At 38.2% G+C, this 17518-nt stretch overlaps 1 protein-coding gene across 8 annotated transcripts in view; it reads right to left on the reverse strand.

Moving 5' to 3' along the window:
• The window catches only part of cacna1aa (calcium channel, voltage-dependent, P/Q type, alpha 1A subunit, a), a 262583-nt gene that overhangs the window by 83589 nt on the left and 161476 nt on the right, over positions 1-17518 (reverse strand). For all 8 annotated transcript variants that reach the window (XM_061885469.1, XM_061885467.1, XM_061885465.1 and 5 more), the window contains 6 exons: positions 8595-8694; positions 5057-5217; positions 2904-3044; positions 2630-2831; positions 2379-2543; positions 27-137 (listed from right to left, as the gene is read on the reverse strand). In XM_061885469.1, coding sequence (XP_061741453.1) covers positions 27-137; positions 2379-2543; positions 2630-2831; positions 2904-3044; positions 5057-5217; positions 8595-8694 — 880 coding nt within the window. The remainder of the gene's footprint in view (positions 1-26; positions 138-2378; positions 2544-2629; positions 2832-2903; positions 3045-5056; positions 5218-8594; positions 8695-17518) is intronic.

Here is a 17518-nt window from a genome sequence, read left to right on the forward strand (position 1 = left end):
GAGCAGGTGACGCAACATTCACTCACCAGTGCTCCAAAGGCGATGATCTTGAGTACACACTCCATGGAGAAAAGCGAGGTAAACACTATGTTCAGGTTGGCTAACACGCCTTCGTAGGTGTCCGAAGCTCCGTCATACTAGAAACACACATGCATTCATTTTAGTGTGGGAAATATAACACATTCAGTAATCACATGAATTAACTTGTTATTTTTGGCAGCCTTAGTCATAATTAATTATAACAGTACAGTCATTTGAAAATGAGCTCTGATTATTTGCTTTTAGTGTCTACTTGGGGCGGCATAGCTCGGTTGGTAGAGTGGCCGTGCCAGCAACTTGAGGGTTGCAGGTTCGATCCCAGCTTCACAAACCTAGTCACTGACATTGTGTCCTTGGGCAAGACACTTAACCCACCTGCTCCTAGTGGCACCCACACTGGTATAAATATAACTTAGCTATCGGGTTTCAATATGTAAAGCACTTTGAGTCACTAGAGAAAAAGCGCTATATAAATATAATTCACTACTTTTAATTCTGCGTGTATAAAATGTGTAAAACACCATTACAATATATATTTCCCAATTTTGCTGGTGTCATGAACTTTTTGAGGTATACAAAAAATGCTTAAAGGTGTCATCTCATGATCTTTTTTCTATTTTTAAAACACTTCCTTGTGGTCTCCGTTACACGTAATAGTGGTCCTTTGGTCCAAATTGTCCATAATTGTGTTTCACAGACTGTTTTGAAGCTGCTTTTTTGACCCTCTCTTTAGGATACGCAGTTTTTGTGGGTGGTCTTAATTATTTGGCTCCACTTTGACTGCGTCTTCTCCTCCTCAGTCATTTTGCAATTTTTAGCGCTTCCATAGCGAGTCTACTGACATATATATTTAGAACAATACGCTACTTTGTAATAGAAATGGCAACAGCGAAGCATGCATGTGCATGTACGAGCCAGTCTGCCCTACAACAGGAGGATAGAGAAAAAAATAACTTGCTGATTATCTTGTCAGAGTACAATGGTAGACCGTGTATGGAGATATCCACTGACGTCAAATGTTGTTAAACACCACAAGGTATGCAAATTCCAAACGGCTTGATTGGAGGTAGTATGAAGGAAGGCAAGATTGTTTTCTAAACATCTCTGCAAGGCCTCGATGGTTTGATTAAACATTTTCGGGACTTATTCAGAACCGAAATTTACAAAAGCAGGTACCAATAGGTAAGAAAAGTTGGTTTTGCATCATACCGTAGGTCCCCTTTAAAACATTGTTAACAAATTCATAAAATCACAAGTTGATTTAATCTTATTTAAAACAAAATAAGCCTCAAAACATCCCAACTTTTGCAGTGACTTTTTATAAAAAGCTGCCACGAATTCGGTCATTTTACGCCGGGATAATCACAAAAAAAGGCTGCAAAATCCTGGAGGGACTGCACACACGCACGCACATACACACACACGCACGCACGCACGCACACACACACACACACACACGCGCACTCGCACGCACACGCACGCGCACACGCATGCACACGCACAAGGATTATTTCAAGAAATACAGTCATGATCAAAAGTTTACATGACCCTTAGCAAGTTTCACTGCAATTAGGCGCTTTTGGTAGCCATCCACAAGCTTCTGGTTGAATTTTTGACCACTGCTCTTGACAAAATTGGTGCAGTTCAGCTAAATCTGTTAGTTTTCTAACATGGACTTGTTTCTTCAGCATTGTCCACACGTTTAAGTCAGGACTTTGGGGAGACCATTCTAAAACCTTAATTCTAGCCTGATTTAGCCATTCCTTTAGCACTTTTGATGTGTGTTTGGGGTCATTGTCCCAAGACCCAACCGCCGGGCTGATAATTTTAGGTTGTCCTGAAGAATTTGTCCTATCATTGTCCTATTTACTTTCTGTGAAGCACCAGTTTCATTGGCAGCAAAATAGGCACAGAGCATAATACTACCACCACCATGCTTGACGGTAGGTGAGGTGTTCCTGGGATTAAAGGCGTCACCTTTTCTCCTCCAAACATATTGCTGGATATTGTGGCCAATTTTGTCAAAAATTCAACCAAAAGCTTGTGGATGGCTACCAAAAGCGCCTTATTGCAGTGAAACTTGCCAAGGGACATGTAACAAATAATAACATTGCTGTATGTATACTTTTGACCCAGCAGATTTGGTTACATTTTCAGTAGACCCATAATAAATTCATAAAAGAACGAAACTTCATGAATGTTTTTTGTGACCAACAAGTATGTGCTCCAATCACTATTACGAAAAAATAAGAGTTGTAGAAATTATTTGAAACCCAAGACAGCCATGACATTATTTTCTTTACCACGACTGTATTAGCAATGCATATCATCCATGTTACCTTCATCATCAGCACAATTGTGTTGAGCGCAATCATTGCCATGATAGTGTACTCAAATGGCGGTGACACCACAAACTCCCACATGCGGTACTGAAAGCTGAGCTTGTTCTTGGGCATGTGGCGAGTCAGAGGCTTGGCGTTGATGGCAAAATCGATACAAGCTCTCTGCAGAGACACAAAAAATAAATAAAAACGACATTCTGTGGTTATCTTGCCACAACCTTTCCCCCCCATCCTCATTGGCTTCTCACCTCGTTCTTTTCTAAACTATAATCCTCCATCATCTTGTCTCCTTGCTCCTGGAAGGTGATGATGATGAGAGCCACAAAGATGTTGACAAAGAAGAAGGGGAAGACCACGAAGTACACGACGTAAAAGATGGACATTTCCATCCGGTATCCGGGGCTGGGGCCCTGATTCTCGTAGGTCGCATCCACTGAATGTTTCAGCACCCTGAGAAGAACACGATAGGACGGAGGTTAGACGTTAAATATGAGTGGAGCTTGGGAGCGTGCGGGTACTCACTGCGGCCACCCCTCTCCAGTGGAAACAGTGAAGAGGGTGAGAAGGGCCCAAGCCACATTGTCGTAGTGGAAATCGTACTTCTTCCACTCCCGCTTCTGTGCCTTTACTTCGTTATCGCGCACATACACCAAATATTCGCCTCTACAATGCAGAAATGACAGTTTAAAAAAGGGCTTTTAGTACTGGGAGCTCACCGCTTTGTATATCTATAGCGTTAATGCTCATGAGCTGTGCTTTTCCACGTCTGTTTCCGACAAACTGTGTTGCTATTGTGCACTTCATACACTTACCAGTTTTACAAAAAATTATGATCAATTAATTATGGTCTGTAATTTGCTAATCGTTTTTAATATTTGCTAAAAAAAATGCTGAGAAAAACACTCAACTCGAGGTATTTTCATTTAAATTAATTACATTATTATAAAACTAGATATATAAACAAAACAAGTGGCTTTATTAAGATATGTATTGTTTTTAACAGTGCGAGCATATGCTAATAATACAAAATCCAAAACCAGTGAAGTTGGCAGATTGTGTGCAGTATTTTTCGGATTATAAGTCGCAGTTTTTTTCATAGTTTGGCCGTGGGTGCGACTTATACTCAGGAGCGACTTATCTGTGAAATTATTAAGACATTACGGCGTATTTTCTAGAAGCGACACCGAGGAAGAACATTTCATCGGATTTAGCGATTAAGAGTGACAGATTGTTTGGTAAACGTATAGCATGTTCTATATGTTAGAGTTATTTTAATGACTCTTACCATAATATGTTACGTTAACATACCAGGCACCTTCTCAGTTGGTTATTTATGCGTCATATAACATACACCTATTCAGCCTGTTGTTCACTATTCTTTATTTATTTTGAATTGCCTTTAAAATATCTATACCTGGTGTTAGATTTTATCAAATAAATTTGCCCCAAAAATGCGACTTGTACTCTAGTGCGACTTACATGTTTTTTTCCTTCTTTATTACGCTATTTCGGCCGGTGCGACTTATACTCTGGAGCGACTTAGACTTCGAAAAATCATATATAAAAACAGAATACAATGATTAGAAAATCCTTTTCAACTTATATTCAATTCAATAAACTGCAAAGACAAGATATTTAAAGTTCAAACTGAGATACGAATTTTTAGTTTTGCAAATAAAAAGTTGGCACAGGGGCCTTTTTATCGCTGTGTTAAATGGCCTTTCCTTTTAACAACACTCAGTAAACGGAACATTTTTGAAGCTTCACAAGTTTTTTTTCAAACGAAAGAAGATGTGATGCCAAAAAATATTGACGTAATCATAGTAGTATCCACTAAATACGCTCCTGTAATTGGTATCAGTACAGTGGATGTTAGGTGTAGATCCACCCATGGCGTTTGTTTATATTTTGACGCCGGTGAGCTACGGTGTGTAGTGAAGCATGTTTAGCTAGACACCAGTTACTTTTCAGAGGCGGCATAGTACCGACTTTGATTCTGTCAGGCTTGCCACTGACAGTTTGTTTGTGTTTTAGTTTTTCCTCTGTGTGTGTTTAGTATTTCCTGTTTTTTTCCCCGTGTGCCTTTTTCCCCTCAACTGCAGCTGATTGGCACCTGGCCACACCTGGCGTCAATCAGCCCACATCTATTTGAGTCTGTTTGTCCTCCAGTCAGTCGCTTTTGTCGTTACTACCTGTCGAATCGTATCATATCGTGTCAATGCAGCGCTCCGGTAAGCTATATTTGATAGTGGTTTGTAACTTATTGTCTTTTGTTCCCTGCTTCCGAGTTGGTTTTCATATCATAAGTACGACTTCTGTTTCTTGCTCGATTCCTGCTAGCTTCCACGCTAGGCCTTTTTGTTTGTTACCCGCCCACATGCGCGCTTTTTGTTTGTACTCTTTGTTTGTTTTTTGTCTTTGTGTTTTAAATTAAATCATGTTTTCTCACTCCATGCCTGCCTCCTTCTGTGCATCTTGGGGTTCGTCACAAACTAACTCTGACAGATTCCTTAGTATCGTAGTACATACTTATACCGGTATACTGTACAACCCTGATGCAACCCTTTTTTTAAATTTTTTTTTTTACAAACCCTGTTCATAACTTTGTTAATCGAGGTTCCACTGTAAGTTAGTTGCATGGACCAAAACACATTTGAAAGCGGGCGTTTTCTGACCTGCAATCGCGCTCAAACTCTTTGGATTCGTCGGTGCAGTAAAAGAAACGTCCCTTAAAAAGCTGGACGGCCACCACAGCAAAGATGAACATGAAGAGAAGGTAGACGATCAAAATATTGAGGACATTCTTCAAAGAGTTCACCACGCAGTCGAAAACAGCCTAAAAAGGAGACAATATTGTATACAAGTTAGACACAAGGGAAACATGACAGAGTTAATGAGATATTATGTTTTGTAGAATAATATGATGTTTTTAACAAAGCATGCTTGCATACTTGTGACACAAATGCACCATTGCTTGATAAATTCCCTAGTAAACATGTTGAATAAGGTCATGTCTACACTAAGTCGTTAAACAAATTATTTAGCCTAAGCTCCGTTTCAGCCACACTAAACCAGCGTTTGAGGTATGGAGTTAAATTGGTTTCTTTTGTTATTTGCAAAACAACATGCCTTTGTTTGTGAATTATATTTTGTATTTGCAAACCACACTGTGTTCGTGTGTGATTCGTTGGGCATGAGTAAAACATGTTTTGTGCATGTGTGGACTTTTGGCAGTAATGTAAGTCCATATTATGGTTCTCCTCCCTGGACAAATTTTTACACTGGTAAGTGCGCCGTGTAATATTGAATCCCCGGCACTGTATGTATGGACTCATTGATCGTTTGCAAACTGAGTTCAGAGAGGAAGTGAGGCCAGAAAGACCTGGTCCACACAGGAAGTGACGTCAGAAAGAACACGCCACAGCCAGCTTCTTAATAATGTAGTTTCGTAGCTCGGAGCTAACCTCTGGATGTATGGAGGCGAGTCATCCAGACATGCCCGTGTTTCTCCTTCCTCTGGATGTACAGACGCTTGTGGAAATCACACATGAATACCTTAAGGCAGGGGTGTCCAAAGTGCGGCCCGGGGGTCATTTTTTATCGGCTCCACGGCACATTTTAAGAATACAATTGAAAAAAATTCAAAACATAAAAAGTGGTATAAAAGAGCAAAAAGGTGAAATGTAACAAGAAATTGTTGCAATGCTTACTCTTATAACACAAAGCTGCCATGCAGGCTGTTTCTTTCTTTAAAAAATAATAATGAATCAAAATCAATGTCATTTTGAATTATTGACCTATTCAAGGCTTCGATTACGTCACATTAAATATTCCACTTTGAGATATTTTTGGGGGAAAATGTTGCATATTTTGTGTTTTGCCATTTAAAAAATGAGCTGTTTTTTTAAAGAAGTGCCTAACACAAACAAACAAAACATAAACAACAATAAAACTTAAAATTGACAGATATATCTGAAGTTGATCTCGAGATTATTGTGCTAAAAGTAAACAGTAAAAAAAAAGTATAAAGTAAAAGTAAAAGTAAAAAGTGTCATGCTCAAAAATAATAATGAATCAAAATCCAAAACTGAGGCTCCAATTATTATATAATCTCAAATATTTCACCTAAAAAAGTCATTGGGTGAAAATATTGCATATTTTGTGTTTTTTCCAATTTTTTTTCCAATGTTGATCTAGAGCAGGGGTGTCAAACTCAAATACAGAGTGGGCCAACATTTTAAACTGAACTAAGCCGCGGGCCAAGGTTGAACAAATTAACCTTTTAATAGGGACCCAAACAAGTTTTGCATTGAATATTGAACAAGCAAGGCTTATATAATTTTATAGTGACATGCAAAATAGAGTTTCAAATAAACAATAATAATAATAAAAAAATATCAATGGCATATCAAATTATATATTGTAGCATCCCAAATGTGTTAGTGCTGCAAGGGGTTCTGAGTATTTCTTCTGTTGTGTTTATGTTGTGTTACGGTGCGGATGTTCTCCCGAAGTTTGTCATTCTTGTTTGGTGTGGGTTCACTGTGTGGCACATATTTGTAAAAGCGTTAAAGTTGTTTATTCAGCCACCCTGAGTGTGACCTGATCAAGCATGCCTTGTATTAACTTATGTGTGTGTAAAATCTGCTTATATTGTGTGATTAGGACGGTACAATGTTTGTATGTAGGAAAAGCGGACGAGATGCAAGGTTGTAGAGAAGGCTAAAGGAAGTGCCATTAAAACAATGTTGTTGTCTGGGTGGAAATCGGTAGAAATTTGGGAGAATGGTTCCCCCGAGAGATTTTCGGTAGGGTTGGCAAGTATGAGGATTAGCGGTGTTAGAGCGGCATCGCCGCTGTATAATACCGGCAGGCCAGCTCTAATGTTTAATTTGATATTGCCTCAAGGGCCAAATAAAATTACACGGCGGGCCGAATTTGACCGCGGGCCAGAGTTTGACACTCATGATCTAGAGATTTAAAACTTGCATAATATTAAAAATTATAATACTGAATAATGACAAATTTTAAATATTTTTTTTGACCAAAACCCTTTGGGGTCCCCGGGATCATAACTGAATGGAGGCCTAAATGTATATTTTTTATACCTATATTGTATTGGTTTTTAAAATAAAAATTATGAAAATGGCCCCCGCTTGCTCTGATTTTTCAGTGCGAGGCCCTCAGGGGAAAAAGTTTGGACACCCCTGCCTTAAGGGAAAGTAATGGCAGCTATTTGAGATACAACACTTCTCAGACAGCAAGAGAACTTTACAATGTCCGACCGGGTCAGCTGTGATGCCACTTAGCGAAAAATGTTGTCCATTTGTCGATGGAGAGTCAACGAGAATGCGAGCTCCCGTGGATGTGATAAAAGATATAGCGTGTGCTTTGTATTACCTGGCCATTGAGAAAAACGGAGAATGCATTTGGACTGGCAAAGCAGACTGTATTAGTTATTGTCCGCCATGTATGTCGCAGACTCAACGTCTAGGTCCAGAGTATATAAAGTCACCAAAAACGAATGAAAGTGAAGGCAAAAGAGTGAGGAGTGACCTGACCAGATATGTAAATCCCTAGATTGATTGTTTAATGTTCTTTATCACATTGTTTAAGTCTCAAAGATTTGATTAATTATGATGGCTCAGGTGTGATTCACTGCTATAGGGCCCCACAGCACACTGGATTCCAGTTAATTGAAATAGTAAAGTGAAGTGAATTATATTCATATAGCGCTTTTCTCTAGTGACTCAAAGCGCCTTGCAAAGTGAAACCCAATATCTAAGTTGCATTTAAACCAGTGTGGGTGGCACTTGGAGCAGGTGGGTACGGCAGTGACTAGAATGGCGGAAGCGGGAATCGAACCTGGAACCTTCAAGTTGCTGGCACGGCCACTCTACCAACAAAGCCATACCGCCCCACATCACAAATACCACAACACTGGATATTGTTCAGATAAGATACATTTAAGAACTTGCACACAAAGCAGCACTGGAGGTGACTATGACGTGTGCATTTTCCGCGCATGCGTACAAGGTCATGTTGCGACAAGGGACAGAGGGGGGCGGCGGGTCTTGAACGGGGGTCATTGTTGTGTGTGGACACGGATAATGTTAGGTGTGATTTACCCTGGATAACCTTATCCGGCTTAGTGTAAACAGGGCCAAAGAACCTGGAGCACAACTGCTACTGATACCACGACAGACAACACACCTTGAGTTTGGGGAGACGCTTTATCGTCTTAAGTGGCCGCAGCACTCTGAGCACCCTCAAGGACTTGATGGTGCTGATGTCTTTTCCCTTGCTGCTCCCCCTACACAAACGTGCAAACAGCAGAATCACACAGTCAGCAAAATGCATGCAGACTTTAGTCCTCACCATCTTAAAATAGAAGCAGGCAGCCACAATCTGATGTTATTTGTGTCCCAGTTAACTCAGAATGAGTAACCGGTTAAACCAATAGCAACACATGCGGCGTTGCCAGTGGTTTGTTTACACATAAGCCTTTTATTTCTACGTGTTGTGTTTGCTACATGCTAGAGCAGGGGGTCACCAACGCAGTTCCCGCGGGCACCAGGTAGCCCGTAAGGACCAGATGAGTCGGCCGCTGGCCTGTTCTAAAAATAGCTCAAATAGCAGCACTTACCGGTGAGCTGCCTCTATTTTTAAAATTGTACTTTTTTTTACTAGCAAGCTGGTCTCGCTTTGCTCGACATTTTTAATTCTAAGAGAGACAAAACTCAAAAAAAATTTGAAAATCCAAGAAAATATTTTAAAGACTTGGTCATCACTTGTTTGAATAAATTCATTTATTTTTTTTTACTTTGCTTCTTATAACTTTCAGAAAGACAATTTTAGAGAAAAAATACAACCTTTTTTAAAAACATATACCTTTTTACCTTTTAAATTATTTCCTCTTCTTTCCTGACAATTTAAATCAATGTTCAAGTAAATTTACTTTTTATTGTAAAGAATAATAAATACATTTTAATTTAATTCTTCAATTTAGCTTCTGTTTTTTCAACGAAGAATATTTGTGAAATATTTCTTCAAACTTATGATTAAAATTCAAAAATATTATTCTGGCAAATCTAGAAAATCTTTCAAATCAAATTTAAATCTTATTTCAAAGTCTTTTGACTTTCTTTTAAAATGTTTGTTCTGGAAAATCTAGAAGAAATAATGATTTGTCTTTGTTAGAAATATAGCTTGGTCCAATTTGTTATATATTTTAACAAAATGCAGAATGGATTTTAACCTATTTAAAACATGTAATCAAAATTCTAAAATTAATTTTAATCAGGAAAAATTACTAATGATGTTCCATAAATTCTTTTTTTTTTTTTTTTTCAAAAAGGTTCAAATTAGCTAGTTTCTTCTTCTTTTTTTTCCGGTTGAATTTTGAATTTTAAAGAGTCGAAATTGAAGATAAACTATGTTTCAAAATTTTATTTAATTTTTTTCCCTGTTTTCTCCTCTTTTAAACCATTCAATTAAGTGTTTTTTTCATCATTTATTCCCCACAAAAAACCTTCCGTAAAAGGAAAAAAAAATGTACGACGGAATGACGGACAGAAATACCCATTTTATATATATATATATATATATATATATATATATATATATAGAGAGAGAGAGAGAGAGAGAGAGAGAGAGAGAGAGAGAGAGAGAGAGAGAGAGAGAGAGAGAGAGAGAGAGATTTATTTATCAAAGGTAAATGGAGCAAATTGGCTATTTCTGGCAATTTATTTAAGTGTGTATCAAACTGGTAGTCCTTCGCATTAATCAGTACCCAAGAAGTAGCTCTTGATTTCAAAAAGGTTGGTGACCCCTGTGCTAGAGTTAGGGTGCTATTGTACAACTGCAGTACATGCCACGGTATACCTAAACATCTTTAATACTGCAATGTGTTTCAAATGCTGTACAAAGATGACTTCAGTCGTATAACTAAAGTAAGGGTGAATACAGTATAATCATGCTGCATTAACACTTGGCATAATGCAATGCATCACATGACTTCATACTAAACCGCACCTTAATGGATGCCTAATCTACACAAAGACGTTTACAGAGAGAGTTTAGTCGTCGTCTCAGTGTGACACAAAATATAGTTAAAGGCCTACTGAAACCCACTACTACCGACCACGCAGTCTGATAGTTTACATATCAATGATGAAATCTTAACATTACAACACATGCCAATACGGCCGGTTTAGTTTACTAAATTACAATTTTAAATTTACCGCAGAGTTTCCTGTTGAAAACGTCGCGGAATGATGACGCGTATGATGGGCCGTTTTTGTGACAGTATTGGTTGGAGTGGACATATTAGCCCAGCGCCACTTACGGCTAAAAGTCGTGTCTTTTCATTGTGCAATTACACAGTATTTTAGACATCTGTGTTGCTGAATCTTTTGCAATTATTTAATTAATAATGGAGAAGTCAAAGTAGAAAGATGGAAGAGGGAAGCTTTTAGCCTTTAGCCACACAAACACAGCCGGTGTTTCCTTGTTTAAAATTCCCGGAGGTGAAGCTTTACTATGGATCAGAGCGGTCAAGCGAACATGGATCCGACTACATGTCAACCGGCAGTTTTCGGTGAGAAATTTGTGGAAATAAGTCGCCTCTTACCGGAGATCAGCGGAGCCAGCGACCTCCTGAAGCTGCCGTGACTTCTCTCAGAGACTCTGGCGTCAAAACACCCCTGGCCACCCCCCTCCAACTTTAAAGTAATATTTAACTCACTAAAACACTAGCAATACAATACGCAGATAAGGGATTTTCCAGAATTATCCTAGGAAATGTGTCTAATAATAACTGAATCACTCTCACTGCAATCGCCTTTTTTTTTTTTCTAGTCCTTCACTCTAAATTACCTCATCCACGAATCTTTCATCCTTGCTCAAATTAATGGGGAAATTGTCGCTTGCTCGGTCCGAATAGCTCTAGCTGCTGCTGGCTATGATTATGAACAATGTGAGGATGTGAGGAGCTCTACAACCCGTGACGTCACGCGCACATCGTCTGCTACTTCTGGTAAAGGCAAGACTTTTTTATTAGCGACCTAAAGTTGCGAACTTTATCGTCGATGTTCTCTACTAAATCCTTTCAGCAAAAATATGGCAATATCGCGAAATAATCAAGTATGACACATAGAATGGACCTGCTATCCCCGTTTAAATAAGAAAATATCATTTCAGTAGGCCTTTAAAGCAACATCAATATTTCATTTTGGGAGCGCACCCCGCCCCACTGGTAATCCATATGAAGGCCAAATTATTTTAAAATAATGGAACAAAGTCAAAATAAGGTGTCTGATGTGTGGCACAAACCTCTAGACAAACTCTCTCCATTTACTACAAAACAGTCTATAAACAGCAAACAACCATCGGGATAAGTTGTTTTGGTAACACTTTAGTATGGGGAACCTTTTCACCATTAATTATTTGCCTATTAACATGCAAATTAGTAACATATTGGCTATTAATTAGTTATTATTAAGTACTTATAATGCCTTATTCTGCATGGCCTTATTATTCACCTTTACTAACCCTAACCCTAATCCCAACCCTCTAACCTTAAAACACTAACCCTAACCCTAATCCAAACCCTGTAACCTTAACCCTCTACCCAAAAACCCTAATCCGAACCCTAACAAAATAACTCTAAATTGAGTCTTTGTTACCGTATTTTTCGGAGTATAAGTCGCACCTGCCGAAAATGCATAATAAAGAAGGAAAAAACAGATATACGTCGCACTGGAGTATAAGTCGCGTTTTTGGGGTAAATTTATTTGATAAAACCCAACACCAAGAACAGACATTTTAAAGGAAATTTTAAATAAATAAAGAATAGTGAACAACAGGCTGAATAAGTGTACGTTATATGATGCATAAATATCCAACAGAGAAGGTGCCTGGTATGTTAACATAACATATTATGGTAAGAGTCATTCAAATAACTATAACATATAGAACATGCTATACGATTACCAAACAATCTGTCACTCCTAATCGATAAATCCCATGAAATATTCTTCCTCGAAGTCGCTTCCAAACAACTCTGCCAACTCCAAAGGTATGCGCCGCTTCCTCTTGTCGTTTTCTGCTGCATTTTTCACTACGTCCAGCCTGTAATCTGCAGTACACGATTTCCTTTTCGGTGTCATTTTTGTTCAGCACTTCTCAGTTCTTATAAGTTACCGCCAACGTTGAAACGATCCATTTTAATAGCTACGGCAGTAGCATATAGCAGTTAGCATTCCATGACCCACCATGCACTTCTGCCATGACCCTCCCCTGCCGAATTCTTATTGGTTGACGTGTGTGTGACGATTGCTGACATTTTCTTCGTCTCTTCCGCGAATGAGATAAATAACATTATTAAATATTTTACGGTAATGTGTTAATAAGTTCACACATAAGTCGCTCCCCCGGCCAAACTATGAAAAAAACAGCGATTTATAATCCGAAAAATACGGTACTTAGAAAATGTTCCCCTAGTGTCCAAACAATTCAAAATTAAGTCTTTGTTACTTACAATATGTTCCCCATACTAAAGTGTTACCGTTGTTTTCAATGCATTGTTCAGTCAGCATGGAATCTTCCAGTTTTAATTGCCAAAGATGAAGATTTTAGCAAGCATCTCTTCACGAAATGCAAAGCCAAAACTCTTTCTTCAAGTACTTTGACACAGGCTTTCTTGAAATATGCATGAGGATAAAACACTTTTCAAATGAATGTTTTCTCTAACTGTACAACTTAGTTGAAGCCTATCAATGGGGGCACTTAAGAACCAACCCATATTTATTTTGGCTTTAAACTTTAATCCCCTGTATGAATCTCAGAATGGTCAAGGGTCAAAGACAGTACACTCTCAAGTGTGTCAGTGTGAAGTTTAAATATACTATACTATGTGTTCTTATACAGTATATACCACGATCCTAAATATTTTCAAAATGTACAAACTTTCAAACTTACACTTGAAATAGTGACCATTTGTAATATTACATGTGTTGAGCTGTCTGTTTTGTTTGGTTGTTTATTACAAAGTAATGCAAATTTGTAAACGAAATACAAATAAATAATCAAATAAATATAATTGACAATGACGGCTGAATACATTTGAGTGCAACTGTAAGCTTTTGTATTTAAAAGTGAGGTAACATACAGATTTTACAGTATTTCTTTCATTTTTGGTGTTATGTAGTTGCACTTAAAATTATTCAACCACCAATTGCTCTTATTTTGAAAATGTACAATTGTTTGATTTAATTGAAATAATTTGGATTTCCCCTCAACTACTAGACTAAATAATCTTGTGCTGTTGTTCTTAAAAAGTACAGTGTTTCACCATATCTGCTACAATTAGATTTGGCGGTACCTACACCCCGGCTCATTAGCACATTATAAGGCACCTGGTCTGCCAGAGAATAGGAAGACAGAGCAAGAGGGACCCGCGTTGCCAACTTGGAGCCTTATTTTATTCGCTTGTGCATTAGTGTTTTGTTACAGGCTTGAAGTAACACACGTTTCAACTTCTCATTCGTATTCTTCTATCCGGCCTATGGACACGCTCACTCCAAGTAAGTTAAGCAAAAGTGTTTAAGTTGTGAATGAAGTCGGGCTTATTACTAACAATGCTGAATTTACCATCACAATATTTTATTGGGCTGTGTGAAAATTGTTGAACGTGGAGTTTTACTAAGACTTGTGAATTTCATTGTGTCAAAACAAATCCATTCAAGCTAGTGTTGTCTGGATACAAATATTTTGATATTGGTACGAAAAGTATTTTGATACTTTTCAGTACTTTGATTCTTTTCTAAACAAAGGGGACCACAAAAAATTGCAGTATTGGCTTTATTTTAACAACAAATCTTACAGTACATTAAACATATGTTTCTTATTGCAAGTTTGTCCTTAAATAAAATAGTGAATATACAAGACAACTTGTCTTTTATTAGTAAGTAAACAAACAAAGACTCCTAATTAGTTTGCGGACATATGCAGTAACATATTGTGTCATTTTCCATTCAATTATTTTGTCAACATTATTAAGGACAAGTGGTAGAAAATGAAATATTAATCTACTTGTTCATTTACTGTTAATAAATGCTTACTTTCTCTTTTAACATATTCTATCTACACTTATTCTTCTTTAGTTTTGGATGATACCACACTTTTGGGTATCAATCCGATACCAAGTCGTTACAGGATCATACATTGGTCATATTCAAAGTCCTCATGTGTTCAGGACATATTTCCTGTGTGAACGTAATATTTAAAAAAAAAACGAAAGAAGATGTTGTGATGCCAAAAAATACCAACGTAATCATAGTAGTATCGACTAGATACGCTCCTGTAGTCTTCCGGTTGGCGTTTCATTGTTATAACTTCACCTTTATCTTTAGTTTTTACGTCAAAATGCGTCCGTTCATCCTTTTCTGTCTAAAAACTGTGTCTGTTTATAAGTACTCCGTGATTGTGCGCTGCCAAACATGCTCCTCTGCTCAAAAACCAGCAATGACACGACGTGACGACAACTGGGGTGCGCTGGACCGGTACTTTTTAGAGGCGGTATAGTACCGAATATGATGTATTACTTTTTATAAATGGTTGATTTATATGAACCTCTTCAACATATGATTTATTACTATCGCGGTACTATACTAATACCGGTTTACCGTACGGCCCTAATTTAAGCAATGCTTATGTAACTGGGCAAGCAAGAGTGGCTGTGTCAGGTGTACGTTAGTAAACCTAACTCCCTGACAACTAGCACATTTATCTTAATCGGGCGGCGTGGGTTCGCGCCCCGCCTGGCAATAAAGAAAGATCAGATACAAACTGTAGGAGCATGATAACGCGAATGTGCAGTAAATAAGAGTGCTTAGTACACGCAAAATCCTCATTTTAACAAAGCAGGCTGCGCCAACTTACAAATTCACACGCAGTCTTGGTATATCACACGCAACACGCCCAGTTTTTGATTTGTTTTAATTTATTTTATTCCTGCTTGATTTTATTTTTATCAGGGTTTTATCGTGTTTTTTTTCTTCTGTGATACTGATCCACCTGGGTCTGAAATAACATGACTACTACTATCAATCAATTAATCAATGTTTATTTATATAGCCCTAAATCACAAGTGTCTCAAAGGGCTGCACAAGCCACAACAACACCCTCGGTTCAGATCCCACATCAAAGCAAAAAAACCTCAATGGACAATGAGAAACCTTGGAGAGGACCGCAGATGTGGGTACTACTAATAGTACACGCTATTTTATAGCTCGCACACATTGTTTAGCGTGTGGTATTTGGATCTTAGTAAATCAGGCACTTTGTCGCTCTATTTACACCCCGTTAAATAGCGACACATCTAGTTATGAGGTTTTCTGGATCTAAAAGATAAAGCATGTATTAATCATCTCAGACCGTCCCCCATCTAAAACTGTCAGTTCTGTTTTGTTTGTGGAAAAAAAATACATAAATGAGAAGCAATAGAATTTGTCTTATTTGTCGTTTTAAACATATACTGTTTACTCTTCGTGTTTTTACACACAAATACGCCATGGCCAATTATACAAATTAACTCCCACACCAAATATATTGCAATCATTGGGAAACACTGATGTACCCCCCTGTCATCATCAACTAGTTTTACTCTTAAGTTGAGGGGATGGTACCACTGCTTATTTTATTGTGTCTAAGTGTCCGTGCTCTTCCATGGTGAACAATGAAACAAAAAGCACAAACGAGTATGGGTAGATGGAACGATGGATGGAGAAAGGAAGGAGTGTCAAGTGTGCAGAGAAAAGTAGAAAGAGGAAATCCGGACAGGAAAAAAGACAACTTTACCCTCCGCCGCTGTTGGTGGTGGTGGTCCAAACAGAGATACGAGAGAAATGCGAGAGACATTTAGAAGACGAAAAGAGAGAGACAAAAAGACAAACGGGTGGAAGAAAGAACCAGAATGGGATTTAGGGAGTAAGAAGTATGATACAAAAAAGAAGAAGAAGAAGAAGAAGAGAAACTTGTGTCCACCCTCCTGTGGGCATTATAAACACTTATTTAGCATAATATACAGTGGGGCAAAAAATTATTTAGCCAGCCACCGACATAATGCCAACTCCAGCAAACATCTAGTGGGAGGGAAAGGATTACAAAAATGTCATGCCAATAAATGAAAGGGTCGAAAGGGAAAGCGCTAAAACGTTTCACGGTTCCTTAAATGTTATACGGGAACAGGAATAAAGTCTCCCTGTCTACTGAAGCTTTTCCGGACTAAAAGCTCGGTCCATCTGCAGAAATGCTCCATGAAGCCGGACAATCGGTCTGAGATTCTAGCAGTCCTCAGACAGACTAATTGGATTTTAAAGGAGTGATAAACATCTCCAATGAGGCTGCTAAGCCTTTCTGGAGTGCTGTTTGATTTCAATCAATTGAGTTAAGACACTATAAGGATGTGCATGAGACTGCAACACTTGTCATGGTGAAGCAGACTTCATTTGGTCTGTAGGATGGACCGCAGAAACCTAAATGTGTGTAGATGTAGTCAGTAAGCCTAGAAAAAAAAATCCCGTATTCATAAAATGTATTTTACCACACTAATAACATACAAATGTATCCATTTACCCGTGTTAAAGTCTCGAGAGGATACATACAGGTTAAAACATCCATACCCGCCTTACATGAATATTGTATGACAAACACAACGTGGCAGAAGGTCACACGTTTATGCACATAAGAAAAACACATTTAGATTCAGGTGGAATAATAATAGGAAAAGTATAGTGAGAAAGATAACAATAACAATCTTACAAATGAGGCTGCACAACTGGAACACTTGGGAACGCCGTGTTACCTTTATGTTTTCTTTATGGGAGAAGTTATGGGGGCAAGCAATTTTTCATCTTTGAGGCGGCCTGGAATCTATTAACTATATGTGTTGAACTAGAAAACGAAGAAGCAGGTGCTTTGATCGTTTGCCTGGATACATTTTTTGTTTTTCTCAAAGCACATGATACATCCTGCATCTAAGTCACGTTCTTATTGATTTAAATTGTAGGAAAATATGTTGGTTTATTTTATCCAACCGCATTGGGGGGAGAATTATCATCTACAGTCGTGCTCAA

Source organism: Nerophis ophidion, linkage group LG23 (assembly GCF_033978795.1).
Source record: "Nerophis ophidion isolate RoL-2023_Sa linkage group LG23, RoL_Noph_v1.0, whole genome shotgun sequence".
In the NCBI taxonomy this organism is placed as follows: domain Eukaryota; kingdom Metazoa; phylum Chordata; class Actinopteri; order Syngnathiformes; family Syngnathidae; genus Nerophis; species Nerophis ophidion.